The sequence below is a fragment of the Rhododendron vialii genome, chromosome 4a, assembly GCF_030253575.1.
Source record: "Rhododendron vialii isolate Sample 1 chromosome 4a, ASM3025357v1".
NCBI lineage: Eukaryota > Viridiplantae > Streptophyta > Magnoliopsida > Ericales > Ericaceae > Rhododendron > Rhododendron vialii.
In genome coordinates, this window is record NC_080560.1 from 25,247,985 (window position 1) to 25,267,036 (window position 19,052).

Below are 19,052 nucleotides of genomic sequence, written 5' to 3' on the forward strand. Positions count from 1 at the left end.
TTTTTGCTGTCACACACAGTTAAGCTACTAATTTGGCAAACAGAACCATGTTCAAAGAATACTTCACATACATCATCTGATACAGTAGGGAGAATCTGGTCTTCTCAATCAAGGTGCTTCTATTGGTTGCAAGTTTTGATTCCCAATCACCTTTCTTTCCCTTGTTCTTTCATTGTCTTTCTCTACCATATATTTTGTTGGTTCTTGCTAGTTCATTAAACACTACAACAAATTATACTTTCGATAGTTTTGAGTTATGAGTGGTTTAGTGGAGATTCCTATGAATGCTCTACTATTATTTTACCTAGCTATTATCCCTTTTCTTTGTTTTGTCATAAGTTCATCCACTTTCTATTTTTCTGGTAAATCTTAATTGATAAGAAAATTGCTTGATAAATTGGTAGTTCAAATTTAGAGGATACTAGTGTAATGTGGTTCTGAACATTGATGATAGTGAATGACTATATCCCAATAGGTTAATGTGAACTGCTCTCGCCCATTGTGTGTATGTCGACACGCGCATAAAACTTTAACCCATTTGGTTAATGGGGATGATTAGTGATACCGGTGTCATTTATCTTTTGCAGGAGCACTATGCTCATTGTCTGCCACCATTGATCAATAATGTATGTGTTTGAATAGCTAAGTGGCTCGGCTGGTAGTTAAATGCGTGTGGTTGAAGTTTCGGCTTTTTACGTAGTTTTCTCACATGAATAGTTATGTTCCACAATCGCGCATGGATTGGTATATGTCGTTCGCCAATTGGTCATGGTATGGCTGCTTCTGAGATTGTTCTTGGTTCTTGCTGACAATTATCCATTATATTCTTCTTTTTCTAACTGCAAACATTATGTTGCTTTAAAGTTGTTTTTCTCGTTAATAATTTTTACTATATCTATTGGGTTACTTTGAATAGTTCTATATTTACAGGTATGTGTTCGCCGTTGGGAGCAAAAGGATATAAACTCGGCAAAAAGTAACCTTCAAATAAAGAACATCTCCGTGGGCAAGAATTGGGGTACTTGAATGAGATGGCTGCCTAGTTTAGGATTACATTTTTTGGAAAGAGAGATTACGTTAGTGTTTTTTTTATGAGTGTAAAAATGTAGTTTGTGCTAGAAAATTATTCTTCAAGCTATTGTAATGGATCTTCGATTGAATTATTTATCTTACATTAAAATTGTATCGCATTTGGATGTACTTTGGTGTTGAATGGAATGCAGATTTTCTGTATGAAAATACTAGTATATTGGCATTTGTAGTATTTAAAAAAAAAAGAAGCTAAAATTGGCTAAGATAACGTTCAGAAAAGTCTATTGTTTACCTTTAATAGCATTTATTGCATGATGTAAAAAGAAATAAGATAACAAGCAAAAAACGCTATCAAAGGTACAAAATACAATAGTGGGCAATGAACGCTATAGAAAGTTTTTTTACAGCGGGCAATGAATGCCATAGAAAGTTTTTAACAGCGGGCAATGAACGCTATAGAAAGTTAAGACCTTTAATTGCATGGGCTAATAGGGCGTTCTCCGGAATGCTATCTATTACCTTTTATAGCGTTTTTCGCATGCTATTAAAAGCGTTTTTTGTTGTAGTGCAACTCGGTATTTGTTACTGGTTAGCTGATGCAACTTGTCAAAAAAATAGATGACGCTTCCTTTCATATACCATTTCAATCATCTAGCAAAATAATTTAATGTCATACAACCTGTCAAAAAAAGAAGTAAGCAACGGCAAACCATGATATACTAATTTCTACGTGGTTCTTCCTAAATTGAGACCGCAGTTTGATTCAAAATCATCCACTATAGAAATGTAATTCCGATTCAAAATCATCAACAAAGGTGTTGACTTTCTAAGCTATCTGTTATTGGTTAGCTGATGCAACTTGTCAACAAAACAGATGGCACTTCAGTTCATATCTATATCTATATAGCTATTTATTTCGGAACATTATAGTCAACAACTTTTGCTGAAGTTGTGTGCAGGTTTATTTTCCTTTTCGTTTTCATAGCATAATTGTGTGCATCTCTAAATCCTTCGTATGCTGCTTTAGTTTTGTAAGGACTTAGCCTTGGTTCAACTTATTTGATTAACAAAGCTAGAAGTATGGTGGAGGCAACAAATAATGGTAAACGATTACAGAAATTTGTAGAAGAGTATATGGTCATGGTATCATTATTCAAACAATGTAGATTTTTAAAAAAATAAATAAAGTGTGGAAGAATCATACCACTTGAAAGGCATTTTCTTTTTCCCTGCCCGTGGATGTCACCTTCTCTTTTCCCTTGCACTTTCCTCCAGGTTTTTCTTTTTCCTTCTAGAAAGATAAAAATGTATAAGTAAAATAGGAATAATGTTACCCGGTGAGGTGAACACATATGTAAGAAGAATAGGAATAGATTTGCTCAGTGAGTTTACCTTTGCCACATGTATATCATTTGAGGGTCCATCACGGATAACAATACCTACGTTCCATACTTAAACGCAACTGAAATTTAAATAGTATCAAAAGATGCAAGAAAGTTAGAAGAAGAAAAAAAACATACAGAAAAAAAGAGAAATGAAGGATTTTTTTTTTTTTTTGAACATCGAAATAAAGGATTTATCGTAGTTTGGCTCAAGATATCACAAACCGCCCTATTTCGCAGAATTAATAATCTATGCGGAGGGAGCACATGGGTTAGAGATAATGAAGATGCCTATCTAAAAGATTAAAAAAGGGACTTACATGGAAAGAATTCGTAATGTCATCCATGAAAAAGAAATCTCTTCAAATTAGCAAGTTTGAAATAAAAGACATGAAAGTATAACCAACCAAGATTACAATGCATAAATCCAATAGTGATGAATTTTCCAAACAAAATGCATGCCTGGAGGAGATATTAAAAAAGAACACATATTCGCAAAATCTGAATCGATTATAGTAATAATCTTACAACCAAGTACAAAGAATGGAAAAGAACCAATACATGTGAAATATTTTTTTTGAAAAGCAATACATGTGAATTTCAGTTAACTCTTTTAATGCAGAAGACGGAAGTACACGATAAAACTGATAAAAAAGGAAGCACGATATAGTAGAGAGGGAGAGAGTATACATATACAGTTAGTTGTACTCTTGGAATATAGTACATAGTCGGCACGGGTCTTTCGCTAACTCTTGGAATACATATACAATTAAATCAATGGAATACATATACAAATAAAACAATGGAACCACTCACCTCAATTCTTGTTTTGTCGTTTCGGAAGCAGAGTGATCGAGGATGGGGAGGTGAGAGGGAGAGAGTAAAGACTCTCCTCAGCCTAAAAATTATGTGTAGGTTTACCATTTTCCGTATTTGCCGTTTGAGAAAGAATACCCATATAGAAAGAATACCCAGATTGCTTTTGCCGTTTCCAAAATCCCGTGGGAAAAATAGCTGGCTAATTGCCGTTTCCAAAATCCCTTGGGAATACCCATATAGGTTTAGCCTAAACCGTTTAGGTGATGACTTTCCAAAATCATTGTACCATCCTTTCCATATTTTCGGCTAGCTAGATAGAAGGTAGAAATATTTGTATCATCCTTTCCAAATATATCGTTAGCCCTTATGCCATGTAATCTCAACCGTAAAAAAAAATGTGTACCGATCCTAGGGTCCAAAATATAGGAGGAAATTTAGGGGGATTTGAAAACAACCCTCCCATAGTATATAGATATAGATAATATAAATAAATATGTACATATGTATAAATATGTAAATTGGACCGTGACTCGCGGTTTGGTGTTTGGTTTGGTTAAATGGATATAGAAACTGTAATAATATCTGGAAGACTGGAACTATAATTCTTTGGTGTTTGGTTGAATCAGGTTTGAACTTGAATGAATGTCTAGAACTGTAATGCTTTGGTGTTTGGTTGAATGGATATCTAGTGTGGGATATATGTTTCAATTTCATTTTTACTTCCTTATGTAACATAATCCGTGGATAAAATCGTAACTGATTTGCGAGCCACGGATTAGATTGGAATCGGACTGTAGGACTTTTGGTCAGGACATGAATTTCATTTTTTAAATATCGTGACTAGCGGTTCAGTCCTTGGATTCCAAAGAATCTGATCCAATCCGATCCGGACCACGAGCAACCCTAATCAATAGATCGATCAATTTATTAAATTTTAGTTTAGATATTACAGGTGTAAAATTTGAATAAATTATTAAACGTACAGATAAGCATTTATCGATACCCGAATTCCGCCCCTGCCACCATGGCTTCGCAATGGTAGAAGCCTGTTTTGGGAGGGGAACCAAAGCTTAAGCGAGAAAATATCCTCTCTTTTTTACCTTTCTGTATCCTAAAATGCAAATCTGCCCCGAGGAAAGGCGAGCAAGACGTGCACATTAAGATCCATAATTTGCTTAAAATTTGGGGCTCTTATATTTTGTAGGGTTTTATAATCGATATAAAAAACATGTTTTTTTTTTATTGTCAAAATAAAAAATCCATTAACTCATAACACGAAGTACAGAGCTAATTGGGTCATGGATACACCGGCCTGACCATCCATGACCCTCTTCTCTTAACCACACGGAGGAAACTGATTTAGACTCAATAGGCTGAATCTAAACCAGGGCAAAAACCCAAAAGGCCCAGGTTGGTAAGAAACTAACACCACCCAAACAGCCCAAACACCCAAAGGGCAAAGCCCAAAAACCTAAGTATAGCCCAAATCACAAAAATCTAACCCTAGAGGACAGTGCACAACCCCCACCGCCTTCACCGTCGTCGATGCCGTACTTGCCGGAAAAACACAACAGCCACAACAACTAAACCGCCGCCCAAACAGCCACCAACCACAACCCATCGCCATCTGCCGCCACCGTTGCCGGCTGGAGAAAACCCAGCCTGTTTCGTACACACGCTTTAGACCACCAAACAAACCAAAGCAGAGGATAGACCATCGAGATCTGAAGCAAGAGGAGAGCAGACTTCATTCGTTGGCAATGAGAGGAGCCCTGGCCATTAAGCATGAAACCAATCGGCCCAAGAGCTATCGATCGGCGGGATCCCGATGCCCAAAACATCAACCACCAACACGCCGCACTCCACACCGCTGTTAGGCACCAACTCGAAACCACCTAGCAATGGATCCGATGGGAAAAGCGACGGGGCGGATGAAGAATGGAGCACGGATGGGAAAAATATGCCGGCGATCATAAGGGGTAAAAAAGAATTGCTTATCTTCGCGAAGTATGCAAGAAGAAGAAAGGAGGAGGGGAGAAAGAGCATCCAAGAGAGAGAGGGTAAGGGGAGAGGGAGGAGAGAGCCCGGGGGAGGAGGGGAGAGGGGCGCCTCCCCACCAAGCGGCTATGTTAATTAATTCTGATCGAGTATATTCATAACAAAGGACTCATTTTTCTAGATCAACCCTAAACCGAAGTGTTTATACTATAAGGGCAAAGGGGTTTCAAAATTGAAGTTGATCAAATCAAATTTCGCTCGATCACGTCCCAAGAATGGTGAATTGTCTATTGAAAGGAGAACGTTGGTGTAACAATCCTGATTTTTAGTAAGTAAAAATTTCGTTAAAAATTTGAATTTTTATTTTTAATTACTTGGATTGCTTTTGAAATCCCTTTTAATTCCTAAAAATCCGTCATAATTAGAATTTTAGCCTTTTAAAATTATATTTCTTGGCTAGAGATTCTACTTGGCAAGTATAGCAAGATTTTAACCAATTAGTTAGAGGAACCTAACTATCAATTCACTTAGTTATGTTCTCCTAACTCTAGATGAGCCTTTTTGAACATTCCTTGAACCTTTTGAACCTTTCAAACCCTAGTGGAACCCTTTGGACCTTTAACCATTACCCATTGGGCGATAAACGTTTGGGTAATCTTTGTCTATTGGACAATAGGCATTCCATTAGATTATTTGATTAGTACAAAGATATAGTAATGTATTGGTGTATATTCACATGTGCAAAGGACAAATATGTATTTTTTTATTTGATATCATTTCCTCCTTTTATCCTTTGGTTATTAACCGCTAGGGAAACTATTGCCCATTGGATAATAACTACTAGGGGAATTGTTATCCATTGGATAATAGCACTAATCTTCCAACAAGGTATAAGGTTTTTATTAAATAATCAAGGTTTGGATTTCCCATGTGATTTTGTGCATTAAAATATTGGGTAAATCTAAATCCTAGATTCTAAGTACTTTTTGTAATATAATAGCACTAGTACTTTATGATTATTTTAGTAAGGGAATCCTAGCCTTTTATTTAATTGAAATTCTTTAATGGGATATTGGATTTGGAAATCTAGTACTTTGTACCCTTAGCCATATTTATATACATATATGCATGTACTTTATATATTGCCCTAAGATTTCCTAGGTACACTAGGTTATTATTTTAATGGGAGACACGTGCTAAATTGGATTAGTTTAATAGGGAATTTTGATCTTATAATTTTTTATTTGGATTTGAAAATCTTCATAGATTGCATAGTACATACTATTATATATATTTGTATACTTTAATTTGTATATATATATATATATATATATATATATATATATATATGTACACATGTGTTTAATTGCATTGTTTATTAGAAAAATCTTAGTTTTAAAATCCCATAGTACTCTAAGTACATTATTGTATATATATATATATGTACTTGTACTATGAGGGAGAGAGAGAGAGAGAGAGAGAGAGAGAGAGAGAGAGAGAAAGGAGGGCCGAGAGAGAGAGAGGGGAGGAGAGAGAGAGAGAGGAAAAAAGTAGGAGATTTGGTTGTGCTTGCCATGATCTTCCATGATCTTCTTGCATCCTATCAATCTATGCAAAAATCTATCTTCCAATGTCCTATTATGATATTTTAATCACCAAATCTTGTACAAACTCTCATTCCCTCCACCAAATCTTCCATAATCCAATCCAAGGTACAAAAATCTAGCCATGCAAGCCTAGATTTCCTAAAGTACTTAATCCATTATTTTAATAAGAAAACATATGCCAAATTGGATTATTTTAATAGGAAAATTTTACCCATTGGACAATAATTGTTAGGAAAAATTTTATCCCTTGGGTAATAGCCAAGACTTTTGCTATAAAAAGCACCTCTTTCTCACCATTCAACTCACACCTTCTATTCTTCAACTTCTCTCTCTAGAATTTCTATTGTTCTTGCTTTGTTCTTCTTTGTTCTTGGTGTTCTTGAGTTCTTATTGTGTTCTTCAAGAAACTCATCCAAGACCGCCACTAAACCGCCCCTCAACCACCCTTCGATCCAAAAAAAAGTTTAAGTAGTTTAGTCAAGATCTAGTTTCGAGAGAAACCTTTCTCTTTCGAAACTTCTGGAAGCATACCGTTGGAAGTTACTCCGCCTGATTGTCAACTTACTTTCCGTAGTCGCCACTACCGCCAAGAAGAAAGGTAGAACCTCTTGCCCCCTAACTCTACATATAGAACCGTATGTTAGAAAGTAGAATGTCTTTACTCTTTATAAACATGTGTTGTTTTGAACTTTCGACAAAAGAGGAAATAATGGATTTTTGAAAGATAGAAACTTATCGCTTGTTTAGAAGTATTCGTATTTTGATCTTTAAAATGGTTATGAGTATGCTTACATGAATTGCTTGTATTACTTGTGGTATGATAAAGCATAAGTGATTCTCACTCCAAGGGCGTCCGTACATATGACGTTATGCTTTAAGTTGTGATTTGAGCATGATAAGTAATATGGAGTTGGATGATCTAGTTAGTTTAGTTTCAAGATTACAATGAATGATTTATGATCTCATATGTGAAAAGTCTTACCGCGGAGTCTATGCATGAAAACGTGACACAAAAATCGAGAAAGTAGAAACATGACACCTAGGGTGTGGATAATAATGAAATGTGTTTTGAAATCGCAATGTGGCCGGACTTGATAGCCCATTGTGTGTATGGAAACCCACAATGTGGCCGGACTTGGTAGCCCATCGTGTGGATTGTGAAAACCGCAACGTGGCCGGACTTGGTAGCCTGTTGTGTGTATGAAAACTCGTAATCTGGCCGGACTTGGTAGCCCATTGCGTGGATTGTGAAACCCACAATGTGGCCGGACTCGATAGCCCATTGTGAAGATTGCCAATGCGGCCGGACGTGGTAGCCTCATTGGTAATGTGGCTTGGTTATCCGCGGAGAGGAGCCAATGCAAGTTTGTGTGCCAATGGGAACTCGGTGCGGCGGAACCATTGTGATGATACTCGGGAACCCAGAACGGCGGAACCGAGGTTGGGTGTGTGTAAAAAATGAGTTTTGAAATGTTGGTTGGTATATGAAAAATGGTGACACGGTCTACGATGAGTCGCGTAGGAGAAACTCAGAAAATCATCATGGACACCAACGATAGATTGAATAGCGAATGTGGATGTGTTATTATTACTATCTGTTGTATATGATCTTTTGTTTGTAAGATATGGGTTAGTGGGTATGGGTTTGTTCTGCTGAGCTTTCGTAGCTCATGGTGTTACCTTTGGTGACCCTGACATATTATACTGATGGCGACATCGGTATAATGTGTCAGACTTTGTAGATGAACAGGGTAAGCTGTGCACCTTGGAGGCTTTCGGAGCCGAAGAGCTGGCAAGGATGGAGGAGCAGGCGGAGCTGTAGTTAGAAACCTTAGTTTCCCTTCCCGTGTGTAATGAAAAGTATTCTTACGGAGGTTGTGATGTAATAAAGAGCCAGACTCTATTTTGAAGTTGAAATAAAATTGTTTATTAACGTACCCAAAATTGAGGATGTTACAATTGGAAATATTAATTATGCTAGCATAATTATTTTTCAACTATATTTGGTGCAAAAAAATTCAAGGAATTTAAGTGATATTTTTTAATTCACGTAATAATCTCTAATTTTTGGGAATTTTATCTCCTTCAGTACTATATGTTCTTTTAAGTTTTTGAATTGATTAATAGTCTATCTTTTTGCTCATAGAATACATAAGAGACCCAATCTTAAAGTTCATTTTGGTCTCCAAAATAGCCGAGATGACCCTAGTAATAAGCAAGCGAATATGGCTCTATTCAACAATCGAAGCCATTCAATTTTCTGATCTTGAAGTGTAACAAATGTATCAGGACTTTTAGAATGTATGGTTAGAATAAAGTAAATTATGGTGGACCTTATTAATTTGGAACCATATGAAACACCGTCACATGAAAGGATCTGAATTCAATAAGATTAAATTTTGAGGAAATGTTGATTTCTTTGAAAGGAACAAAACAATAACGGCCTAGAGTCAATTCGTACACCCAATATTCGAATTTGGTTAGGCAAGAATGTAAAATTGATAGGACCATTACAGACCCCTACCAATGGAACACGGTTCTGGTGGGGATAATACGAAATGATTTCAGGACCATCAAGTTCCACGTGGGCGGAAATGGACCCCACATGTAGGATTACTATGTCCCTCAGTGCCAAAATCATGCAAATCAAACTAGATGACATGTTAGGAGAAATAGTTAAAAACTAGATGTCATGTTAGGATTAAAAAAAAAAAAAAAACTAGATGTCATGTTAAGTCCTAATCAAGCTACGTACATAACATGTGTTGATATTACATTAAGGCTCCGTTTGTTTATTTTTTGGTGTTTAATTGTATAAAAAATGAATATTTTTTACTAATTTGATGAAAATGACTTATCCTTAAATCTTTCGTAAGTTATTTTTCGAAATGAATCTGCTACCTTTTAATGTAATTTTCACTTCTCAGTTTCCTCGATCGTCAGTCCTGATCTACGTTCAATTCTCTTATTCTCATATCTCTCTCTCCTCTCTCCCTCTCTTTACACTATTTTGTCGATTTCTGAAAATATTTTTCATATGCTAACCAAATACCGGAAAATAAAAGATTTTAAAGTTAGTTTTATGAAAAAATATTTTATATTATAAAATATCTTACATTGAAACAAACGGAACCTAAGTAAAGTTTTATTGGCAACAAAAACCTATATATGTGTCAAATTGTAAGCTACGGATTAGACATAGTTTGGTAGTTTCAAGTTTCCAAATGCCTCCTACCTAATTTATAGAATTTTCTACCAAATCAACGATAATCAAACTTGGGAATTAATAATACATAAATATACATATATACATGTACATATGGACATCGGATCGGAAGAGAAATTTGTTTGATTCACAGGAATACAAGTATTATTATTATAAAGTATACAAGGATGAAACAAACTGGAGTTCAATAAATTAAAATAAAAAATTAGTCTTAGGTCTACTATAAAAAATTTAAAGAGACTCTAGTCCACCTCCTAAGTTAATAAAGTCTCCAGTCCATTTTTAATATTTTATAGTAGGCCTAGTCCACTCAATTTCAATTTAATACTTATACCCTCCCCCTACGTCATTGCTAGGAAGTTGACTGACGCCGGAAAATTGGCCGGTGCCGGGAAGTTCGCCGAAAAATTTAGGCACTTTCATATAATTCTAGGGTGCACTTAGATTCATAAGGTTTTAGTGGTTTAGACATTTTCATTGGGTTTAGGATATTAGGCAATTTCATAGGGTTTTAGTGATTTAGGCACTTTCATAAGATTTTAATGGTATAAGCATTTTATAAGGTTTTAGTAGTTTAGGCACTCCGGCAAACTTTTCAATGGTGATGTGGCAGGAGGGGTGGTGGGGGTGGTGGAGGTGGGCTTATTAAGTACGTGGACTAGGAACTCTACAAATTATTGAGGTAGACTAGAAACTCTACAAATTCCTTATAGTGGACTTATAACTAAATCTCGTAGTTTAATTTGACAACTACTACTCGAGTCATTATTAGGTAGTTCCAGAGCATGGAATAGTGTCCGTGCTCCCTCTCACATAACAAGTGGGACCGACGAGGTGGACCCACAAATAACATGTGAGTCTGGCATTTTAATTATGTGAGAGGGAGAACGAACAGTATTCCGTACTCCGGGATTACCTAATAATTTTCGCTACTACTCCTATAATGCAACGCGCTTGCTTAAATTTGTGGCCTGAAATTTGACAATAAGATTGAGGGAAAATGACGGCCCAGGACGTGTTTTAATAATTAATACCCTTTAAGAACATGCTAAGAATAATTGTTAATAATAAAAATGTCCTTGACAGATATTAATTATCAAAACATATCATTGGCCTTCATTTTTCCTAAGATTGATTGTTGCCGATCGAAAGGCATCTTGCTGAGTTTTGTTTTTCCTAGCCTTGGAAGTTGGAATTGAACATAGTACTACCTCACCTCAGGATTGGGCCGCTTGGTCCTTAATGGGCCTTGTACTCCTCTGCTATCTATATATACTATACCCCGTTCCCGAAGGCCAGTATACAACATCGATCAAAAAAGGGAAAATGACAGTCAAATACGTGTTTTGATAATTAATACTTGTCAATAACATTTTTAGTATTAATAAATATTTTTTGTTTGTTTTTGACGGATATTAGTTATCAAAATACGTCATCGGCCGTCATTTTCCCATCATGTATTACTATTCTAGCCGGAGAAAATAAGGACACGCAACTCCAACTGCATGTATTACTATTCTATTCTACAGCTGGATATTTTGCTCAGTGGGTTACAGTACAACTGACATAATAATAATAATAATAAAAGAACAGCTCAAAATCTTTGCATTTCCATATACACCTCTACCGTTAATAGACGTACATAGGGCTGCAAACGATCCGAGTCGCTCGCGAGCGGCTCGGAGCTCGGCTCGATAACGGCTCGGCTCGGCTCGGTTCAAGACAAAAACGAGCCGAGCTCGAGCTCGAGTCCTGGGCTCGTTTCATAAACGAGCCGAGCTCGAGCTAGTCGAAACTCGGCTCGAATTGGCTCGCGAGCTCGATTATATAATATATATATATATATTTATATATATTTGTTTCATAAACGAGCCGAGCTCGAGCTCCGTAAATACATATCGAGCCGAGCTCGAGCTCGAGTCCTGCAGCTCGTCACGAGCTCGAGCCGAGCTCGAGCCAACTAAATTTTTGCCGAGCCGAGCTCGAACACTCTAAAACTCGGCTCGGCTCGGCTCGTTTGCAGCCCTAGACGTAAATTTCTCTCTAAAACAATTTCTTATTCTTGTTTATTTCTTGAGTTGGAAAACAAATTTTTGTTGCTTATAATTATGACAGGATTAACTCTTTTCTTTTATTTCGATTCCTTCATTTTGTTCGTATTTATATACTCGTACGTATAGACAAATCAAGATCCTAGATCTCATATATATGCATGTGTGATATCTACTGATTTGACCTTCATTTACGCAAAATGGTACCAACCAAGGTCCCAACTGAACTATCTAAGCTGCTTATTTAAGTGTAGTAGATATGTTTATTGCACACGTAAAAATTCAGGTTGATTAGACATTGATAAGAGTTTCATTGAATTCTAATGGTCATTTAAGAAATAGACAGTCAGATACTAACTATCAATCTACATGTGACCATACTGTTGTGTTCAGGTAGATACTCATGTCTGATTAATCTAATTTTATAGTTAGACAATGACATGCAAGTCTAGGTTGCATCGTTTCTCTGAATTTTTTTCCTGTGTATTTTTCATTTGTATGTAGATTGAGTATGTCGTCTAAATTATTTCTTTGCATTAATTATTGTTTTGATTTCAGCATGTAAGCTGCGAATACAAGGAAATATTCCAATAGTTTCCTTGTATAGACAAATCAATATCTTGCAAGATTCGGTGGTAATCCTTTGTCCACCCACCTCTATGAAAAAGAGTTCTGGGTCCAACATCATTGTTGAGCGGCTTTTTTTTGTTTTATTTTATTATGTTGTATTTTGTTTTGTTGTACTTTGTTTTCGTATCAATATAACTAGGATGATCTTTTTGCTAAAAAAAAAATAAAATTGCACCACAGTTTGAGATGAATTGGTAGTCAACAACTTAAGGGCAGTTAGACCATTTATTTTTTTTACATATAAATGAAATTTTCTCTAGCATTGTCGACACTGGATCACTCGTCCATAGTAAAAAAACAAAAAGAAATTTTAAAATCACACACATACAAACATTTGCAGTCCATACCCACCGAGAATAGTAGTGTGTTTAATTAAGTATTTTGCATCCACAATCTGAGTGTGTTTAAGTGTTTGCATGTGTGTGGGTGAGTATAGACTGAAAATGCTTGTGAACGTGTGGTGGTAATAAAGTTGTAAAGTATTTTAAAATTCAATAAATTAAATTTGGGTAACTTAATATTTATAGCTCAAAAAACCAAAATAATTAAGCTCCCCAATATATTTTGAAACTTAAAATATAAGTTGGTAAACAAATAAAAGGGGATTCTTATAAAAAATTTCCTTTTGCTTAACCTATACTCCAACTTCGGTAAGTTAAAGTTTTTTTTTTTCCTTAAGCTTTTCGTTATTAACATATTATGTATTTTTGTCATCACTGTGAAAAAAAATCGTGGAGCCGCTCCTGAACAACTTACCAAGTTGTCATAGGAACATAATCAATATTTGTTATGAATTTGACCTGATGTTGAGATACTACTTATGTTTGACCCGCTTGTGGAGGTAGTCTTGTCACTAGTTAGAGGGAGAATCAATGGCAGACACGAGATTTGTACTCATCGGATATCTGAATCACATGTATTTTTATATTAATAACAAAAAAATAGTCTGCAACATAAATAATGCTACTTAATAGTTCTGAGAAAAAGACCACATTGTGTACATATACAAATCGCATTTAATTATATAACTACGATCGAAAAATAGTCGATAACTTAAAATTTGAGAAGTTTTTTTCACACATATATAGAAACTTTATCAACTTTATTTTTTACTCAAGAGACTTGCAAGGACCGATCATATAGAATTTTTTAAATTAATCTGAAAATATTGTATAGCTAGTGGAATAATTGGAAGGTGTGCATTGGCTTGGGCCCCCACTTGCACCTTCTTACGTCGGCCCGCAGGGAGAGTGATATAAATACTCCCTTCGTCCCGCTTTGTTCCGTGGCCTATTTCCTTTTTGGAACGTCCCAAAAAATTATTTATATCTCACAACCTATAATATTTTTTATATTCAATATGGATATTATTTGATAGATCTCAATTTATTTTTTAAATAAAGTTTTCGAAATCATAAAAAAACATTATAGGTTATAAAATATAGACAATTTTTTGAAACGTCCCAAAAAGGAAACGTGTGCAACAAAGTGGGATGGAAGGAGTACTTGATTCGTCCCAATTTGTTTGTCCACTTTTAACATATGTGCCACTCACAAATTGTCCATCTTTGAGAAAAATATTTCTTTTCATGCACGATTCTCAATAAATTTTTCTATCTATCTCTCTCCACTCATTACCCCTTATTACACCAAAAATAATTTTCAAAGATGAGAACTAAACAGGCTCTTTACAGTTTTTACTATTGTGTATAATTTTGAAAATTTTGTCTAAAACACCTAATGGAGATCTATCAGATAAAAGATTCATATTTCATTTACACACACACACACACATATATATATACAGTTATTTTCAAATAAGGGTTAAAATAAGGACCTCCCTATTTCTCTCATTTTCCGATCGAATTTCGATAATCCGAGCCACTCAATGTGTTCAGAACGTGATTTTAAGGGTACCTAAAGGAAATCGGCAAAAAAAAAAAAGACCGGGAAGGGCTTGATTTGCGCAGTTTTTATTTGAACCGTTTGATAAAAACATAACAAAAACTGCTCGGATGAAGCCCTTCCCGGTTTTTTTTTTTACTAATTTCTAGCGAGTACCCTTAAAATTACGTTCTGAACACATTGAGCAGCTCGGATCATCAAAATTTGATCGGAAAAGGGAGGTCCTTAGGAGAAAGGGACTTTATATATATATATATATGAACTAGAAAATGTAAGCAACTTTTTGAGAGGTTGTGCATAGTGAAAGTAGACTAACAGATTTAGATAGAGCGAGTAATAAAGTTATTACTACTATTTCATCCGTATTATTTTGTTTGCTTATATTTTTTTTGAGCCATCTCAAATTATTTGTACTTTTTCAAAATTAGCAATCACCAAAAGCCAAAGTTTAATTTTACCCCTTTAGTTTTGAGGTGAAGGAAATACAGTACCAAGTTCAAAACAAAATCAAGCAAAAGAGTATTTTTGAAAATGTAAACACTTTTAAACCAAAAAACTTTTAGTCAATAAAAAAAGGGGAATTCCTATCATAAGCAAATAAATTGGGACAGAGTGAGTAAATTGGTTTTTATAACCATTATTCGGTAAGGGCCAGCTCATTACGAACATCTAAACTAATCTTAGAGTCGTAAAATTAACAGCCAAACAATCTGGATTTTTTTTTTACTACTAGTGAATGTCAAACCTGTGAACTAGAGAAAATAGGTCCATTACTTGTTGCTATACTCCCACTTGATCAAAATCCTTCAGGGTTTCCTTCATATAACACCTTGAGCTTCAACATGAATTGGAGATCATCAATTTCCCTAGAACTATCAAACTGTGCAGAAAAAATTAAAATAGGAGATTTTATATAAATCTTAACCATAAAACAAAGCATGAGCTAAATGAGAGTTCACGACAAACCTCAAACCTCTCATATATAGTTTTCCGCTTCTTCAAAAACAACGAAACAAACTACTAACAAATTAAGAGCTAGCCCGGCCACCCAAATTAATTGACTACATCTCTTCCCTTCTAAGCTTGTTTAATAGAGCTGTTATAAGAGCATCCCTTTTCTCTGCTCTAGCTTCCTCTCTCGTCCTCCTTTCATCTTCCCTCTCTCTCCACCTCCTCTCCATCGCTACCCTTTCATTCTCCAAAGCTTCCATTGTTTGTCTCCACTCCATCTCCTTCACCCTCCTCTCCTCCTCTCTCCTCTCACAAGCTTTCATCCATTCCATCTCCATTTGCATCTGTTGCTTCATGAACTCCTCCAGAAGCTCCTTCAAACTACTGATCATACTTGTTCCACTAGTACTACTGCCAGTACCACCACCCTTGAGTACTTTCCTTCTCTTCTTGCTGCTTGTGATCTTCTCTCCTCCGTCGCTCTCTTCATTGTCGTCCTCATCGTCCGACGAAAGTTGCACCCCTTTCTTTTTGGGCGCGCTCAGTCCCCCCTCCGCTTCCATCCACAGCATTCTTTGCATCCTCGCACCAAAAATAGTTTGTAGCTCATTGTAAAATGGAAATTGCTGCCTCATTCCTTCTGGCTCCATGGTTTCACATCCCTAATTAAGGCATGCATGCACAACATAAAATTGAGATACACCAAACCCATAATCGTCTTAATTATAACTACACGATTCAGCTTAAACGCACACGTATGGATGCAAAGCATATACTATATATATATATATATATATATGCATGTACTTATCTGTTTTACTAATCAAGGATTACAAATAATTGTTTTTTAGCTGGATATGAATTTCACAATTTTGCAGTCCCATGCCATCTGCCATTTTTTGGTCGAGGTGTATGATTGGTTTTTGTGGATATATACGTCCCTGCACAAGCAAAATTAAAATAATCTGGCTCACAGTATCACAACCCTATATACAACTCAAAAACAAGTAATTAATTTGAAATACAATACACCACAATTAAAGAATCGGATGATTAATAGTTTCCCATTAAAACAACAACACATGCAAATATGTCTATCCACAATCTATACGTAAGCATATCTTAACCACATTTGAATTTTATTTGATTTATTATCCTATGTACCGCTCTTGCTTAGGTTAAAGACATCGAAAATCACTTGCAATTAGTACATATAAAGCCTCAGATCGTTCCAACACATCGTACTAAAAATGATCATCTCAAAATATAACTGCTACCTAAGTGTAAGTGTTTACAGTTGTGTAAATCTGTAAATCTATATCGAATATCAATCCCCTTCACGTAAAGACCTTAAATGCGAACTTCATAGTTTGGAGCCCTATGCTAATAATCGAAACCGTTTAACTTGTTTAAAACGTGTTTTTAAGGGTATCGGCAAAAAATCAGCTCAAATGAATATCGAAAAGTGTTTGATCCAAACAATTTTTCCTTAAAGCTTAGTCCAAACAGTTTATTATAGTATATCGTTAATTGATAGAGTGTTGAAAAGGGATTGAATGCAAGGTTTTGAATAAATTACTACCTTGTATCGAGTGACGAGGTTTTTCCACTTGCACTTGCACTGCTCTGCGCTTCGATTGTAACCCTTTTCCTTCATTTTCGTCGCAATCACTTCCCACAGAAGCTTGTTTCGCTTGGTTTCCATAAACGTGGGATCGAGCTCGGCTCGTATCATCAACAAATCCCTCGTCTCCTGAATACTCCATTGAGGAAATCTATCTCCTGTATCTATATTCACACTAATCTGATGATGATGATGTGGATGACCTTCCATCGCAGAGTAGTACGTCTTGATATAAATATATTTAGAAAAGATGTATAGAGAGAGAGAGAGAGAGAGAGAGAGAGAGAGAGAGAGAGAGAATCGCTTTGGATGCAAGGAAGGTGGTTTGAATTCAACATAAAGAACAAAAAAGATGTGTACAGAGAGAAGAGGAATGATTTATATGGATGGAATGGAGGTGGGGCGGGGGTGGTGTGAAAATAAGGTGTGAAATCGTCAAAAGGGGAAAAAAAGAAGACAGAATGGTTTTTTTTTTTTTTTTTATTTTGGGATTAGGTGTCAAAGGGAGCGCTTTTTATATGGTTTTGTTCAGATTTCTGGAGTTTGAAAACCCAAGATAAAGAAAGCTAGCTTTAAATTGCCCAGGCCCCAGAGTCTTTTCTCTCTCTGTACAGTACAGTTCCCTTCGGTCTCATCTCTCTACGCGGAAACGCACGCATTCTCTCTCTAATCTCTCTCTCTCTCTAGATATGTACCGTTATATGTATAGTACGCTGTCCTGTTATTAGATATTTTGCATTAACTTCTCCTGTAGTTTCTAACAATTTCAGAAATATCCCCTCAGCTTGAAATTAGAACTGTTTTCATTCTAACTCGCGTAAATGGTATAATGGCCCGATTGGATGCGGGATAAGTTTAAGTGTACTATTTATAGAGCGAGATAAGATATAAGAGGTACTATTTATGAAAGGGCCTCACATTGATGTGACTTTTATGGAGGATGAATTAAAAAATACTATCTCTGTCCTATTGTAAATGCTCTTTACGTAAAGTCGTGTCATTTTGACTTTTAAAAAATTATATTTTTCATATTCTTTTTTGAAATTTTTTTTGCACCGTTTTAAAGAACTCATCGAAATCTTTTGAATGATACAAAACAAAGTTAAAAATTAATTCTGAAAGTACTTTATTTTTCGAGGTCAAAGTTACACACGGTCTCCCGTAGGGAGCATTTAAATTGGGATGGAGAGACATTGGTTTGGATGATGTATTAAAAATTGGGATAAAATAGAATTTGATTTGAATGAGATATAAAATGGGGGATTAGAAAAGATGAATGATACAAAAAGATATCAAATAACTCTTTTACCCGTGTGCAATATGAAATTAGATTAAATATAAAATTGAAAAATCAAATAAAATTAATTATTAAGTATTTTTTTTAATTATGGGTGCATTTTAATTGATTATGGGTGCGGGTGCACATGGTCACACATGTACATAATTCATTTTCCTTATTCTTCTTCTCCTCCTTGTCCTTGTCACTATTTGAGAGAGACAGAGAGAGAGACAGAGAGAGAGAGAGAGAGAGCTACGATACATGCCCTCTCTCTAATCATTGGTGAACGTCACGGCTTGGTTAAATCCCTCCCTCCCTCTCCGATCTATTGTAGTAGTAGTTGTTGTTGTTCTTCTTCTTCATCTTCTTGTTTTGATGTCTCTATTTGACAACAATAGAAACCAGAACCAAGGCAGATGAGGAGGGGTAATTTCGTAAAAAAATCCAGCTGGATTAGACCGGATAAATTAGGGATAGGTACAAAGCCATCCATAATTTATCCACCCGTGCCCCTTACGCCCGGATTGAATCGGAAGGCAGATGAACTC

General features: G+C 35.7%; 1 protein-coding gene across 1 annotated transcript; it reads right to left on the minus strand.

Annotated features, from left to right (window-relative positions):
- Positions 1 to 15,533: 15,533 nt before the first annotated feature.
- On the minus strand, positions 15,534 to 17,867 carry LOC131322325 (trihelix transcription factor GT-3b-like). The gene is made up of 2 exons (XM_058353617.1): positions 17,184 to 17,867; positions 15,534 to 16,263 (listed from the first exon to the last, which is right to left on the minus strand). The coding sequence occupies exons 1-2, from the start codon at positions 17,433 to 17,435 to the stop codon at positions 15,712 to 15,714; spliced, it is 804 nt and encodes a 267-aa protein (XP_058209600.1). The 5' UTR covers positions 17,436 to 17,867; the 3' UTR covers positions 15,534 to 15,711.
- Between the last annotated feature and the right edge of the window lie 1,185 nt (positions 17,868 to 19,052).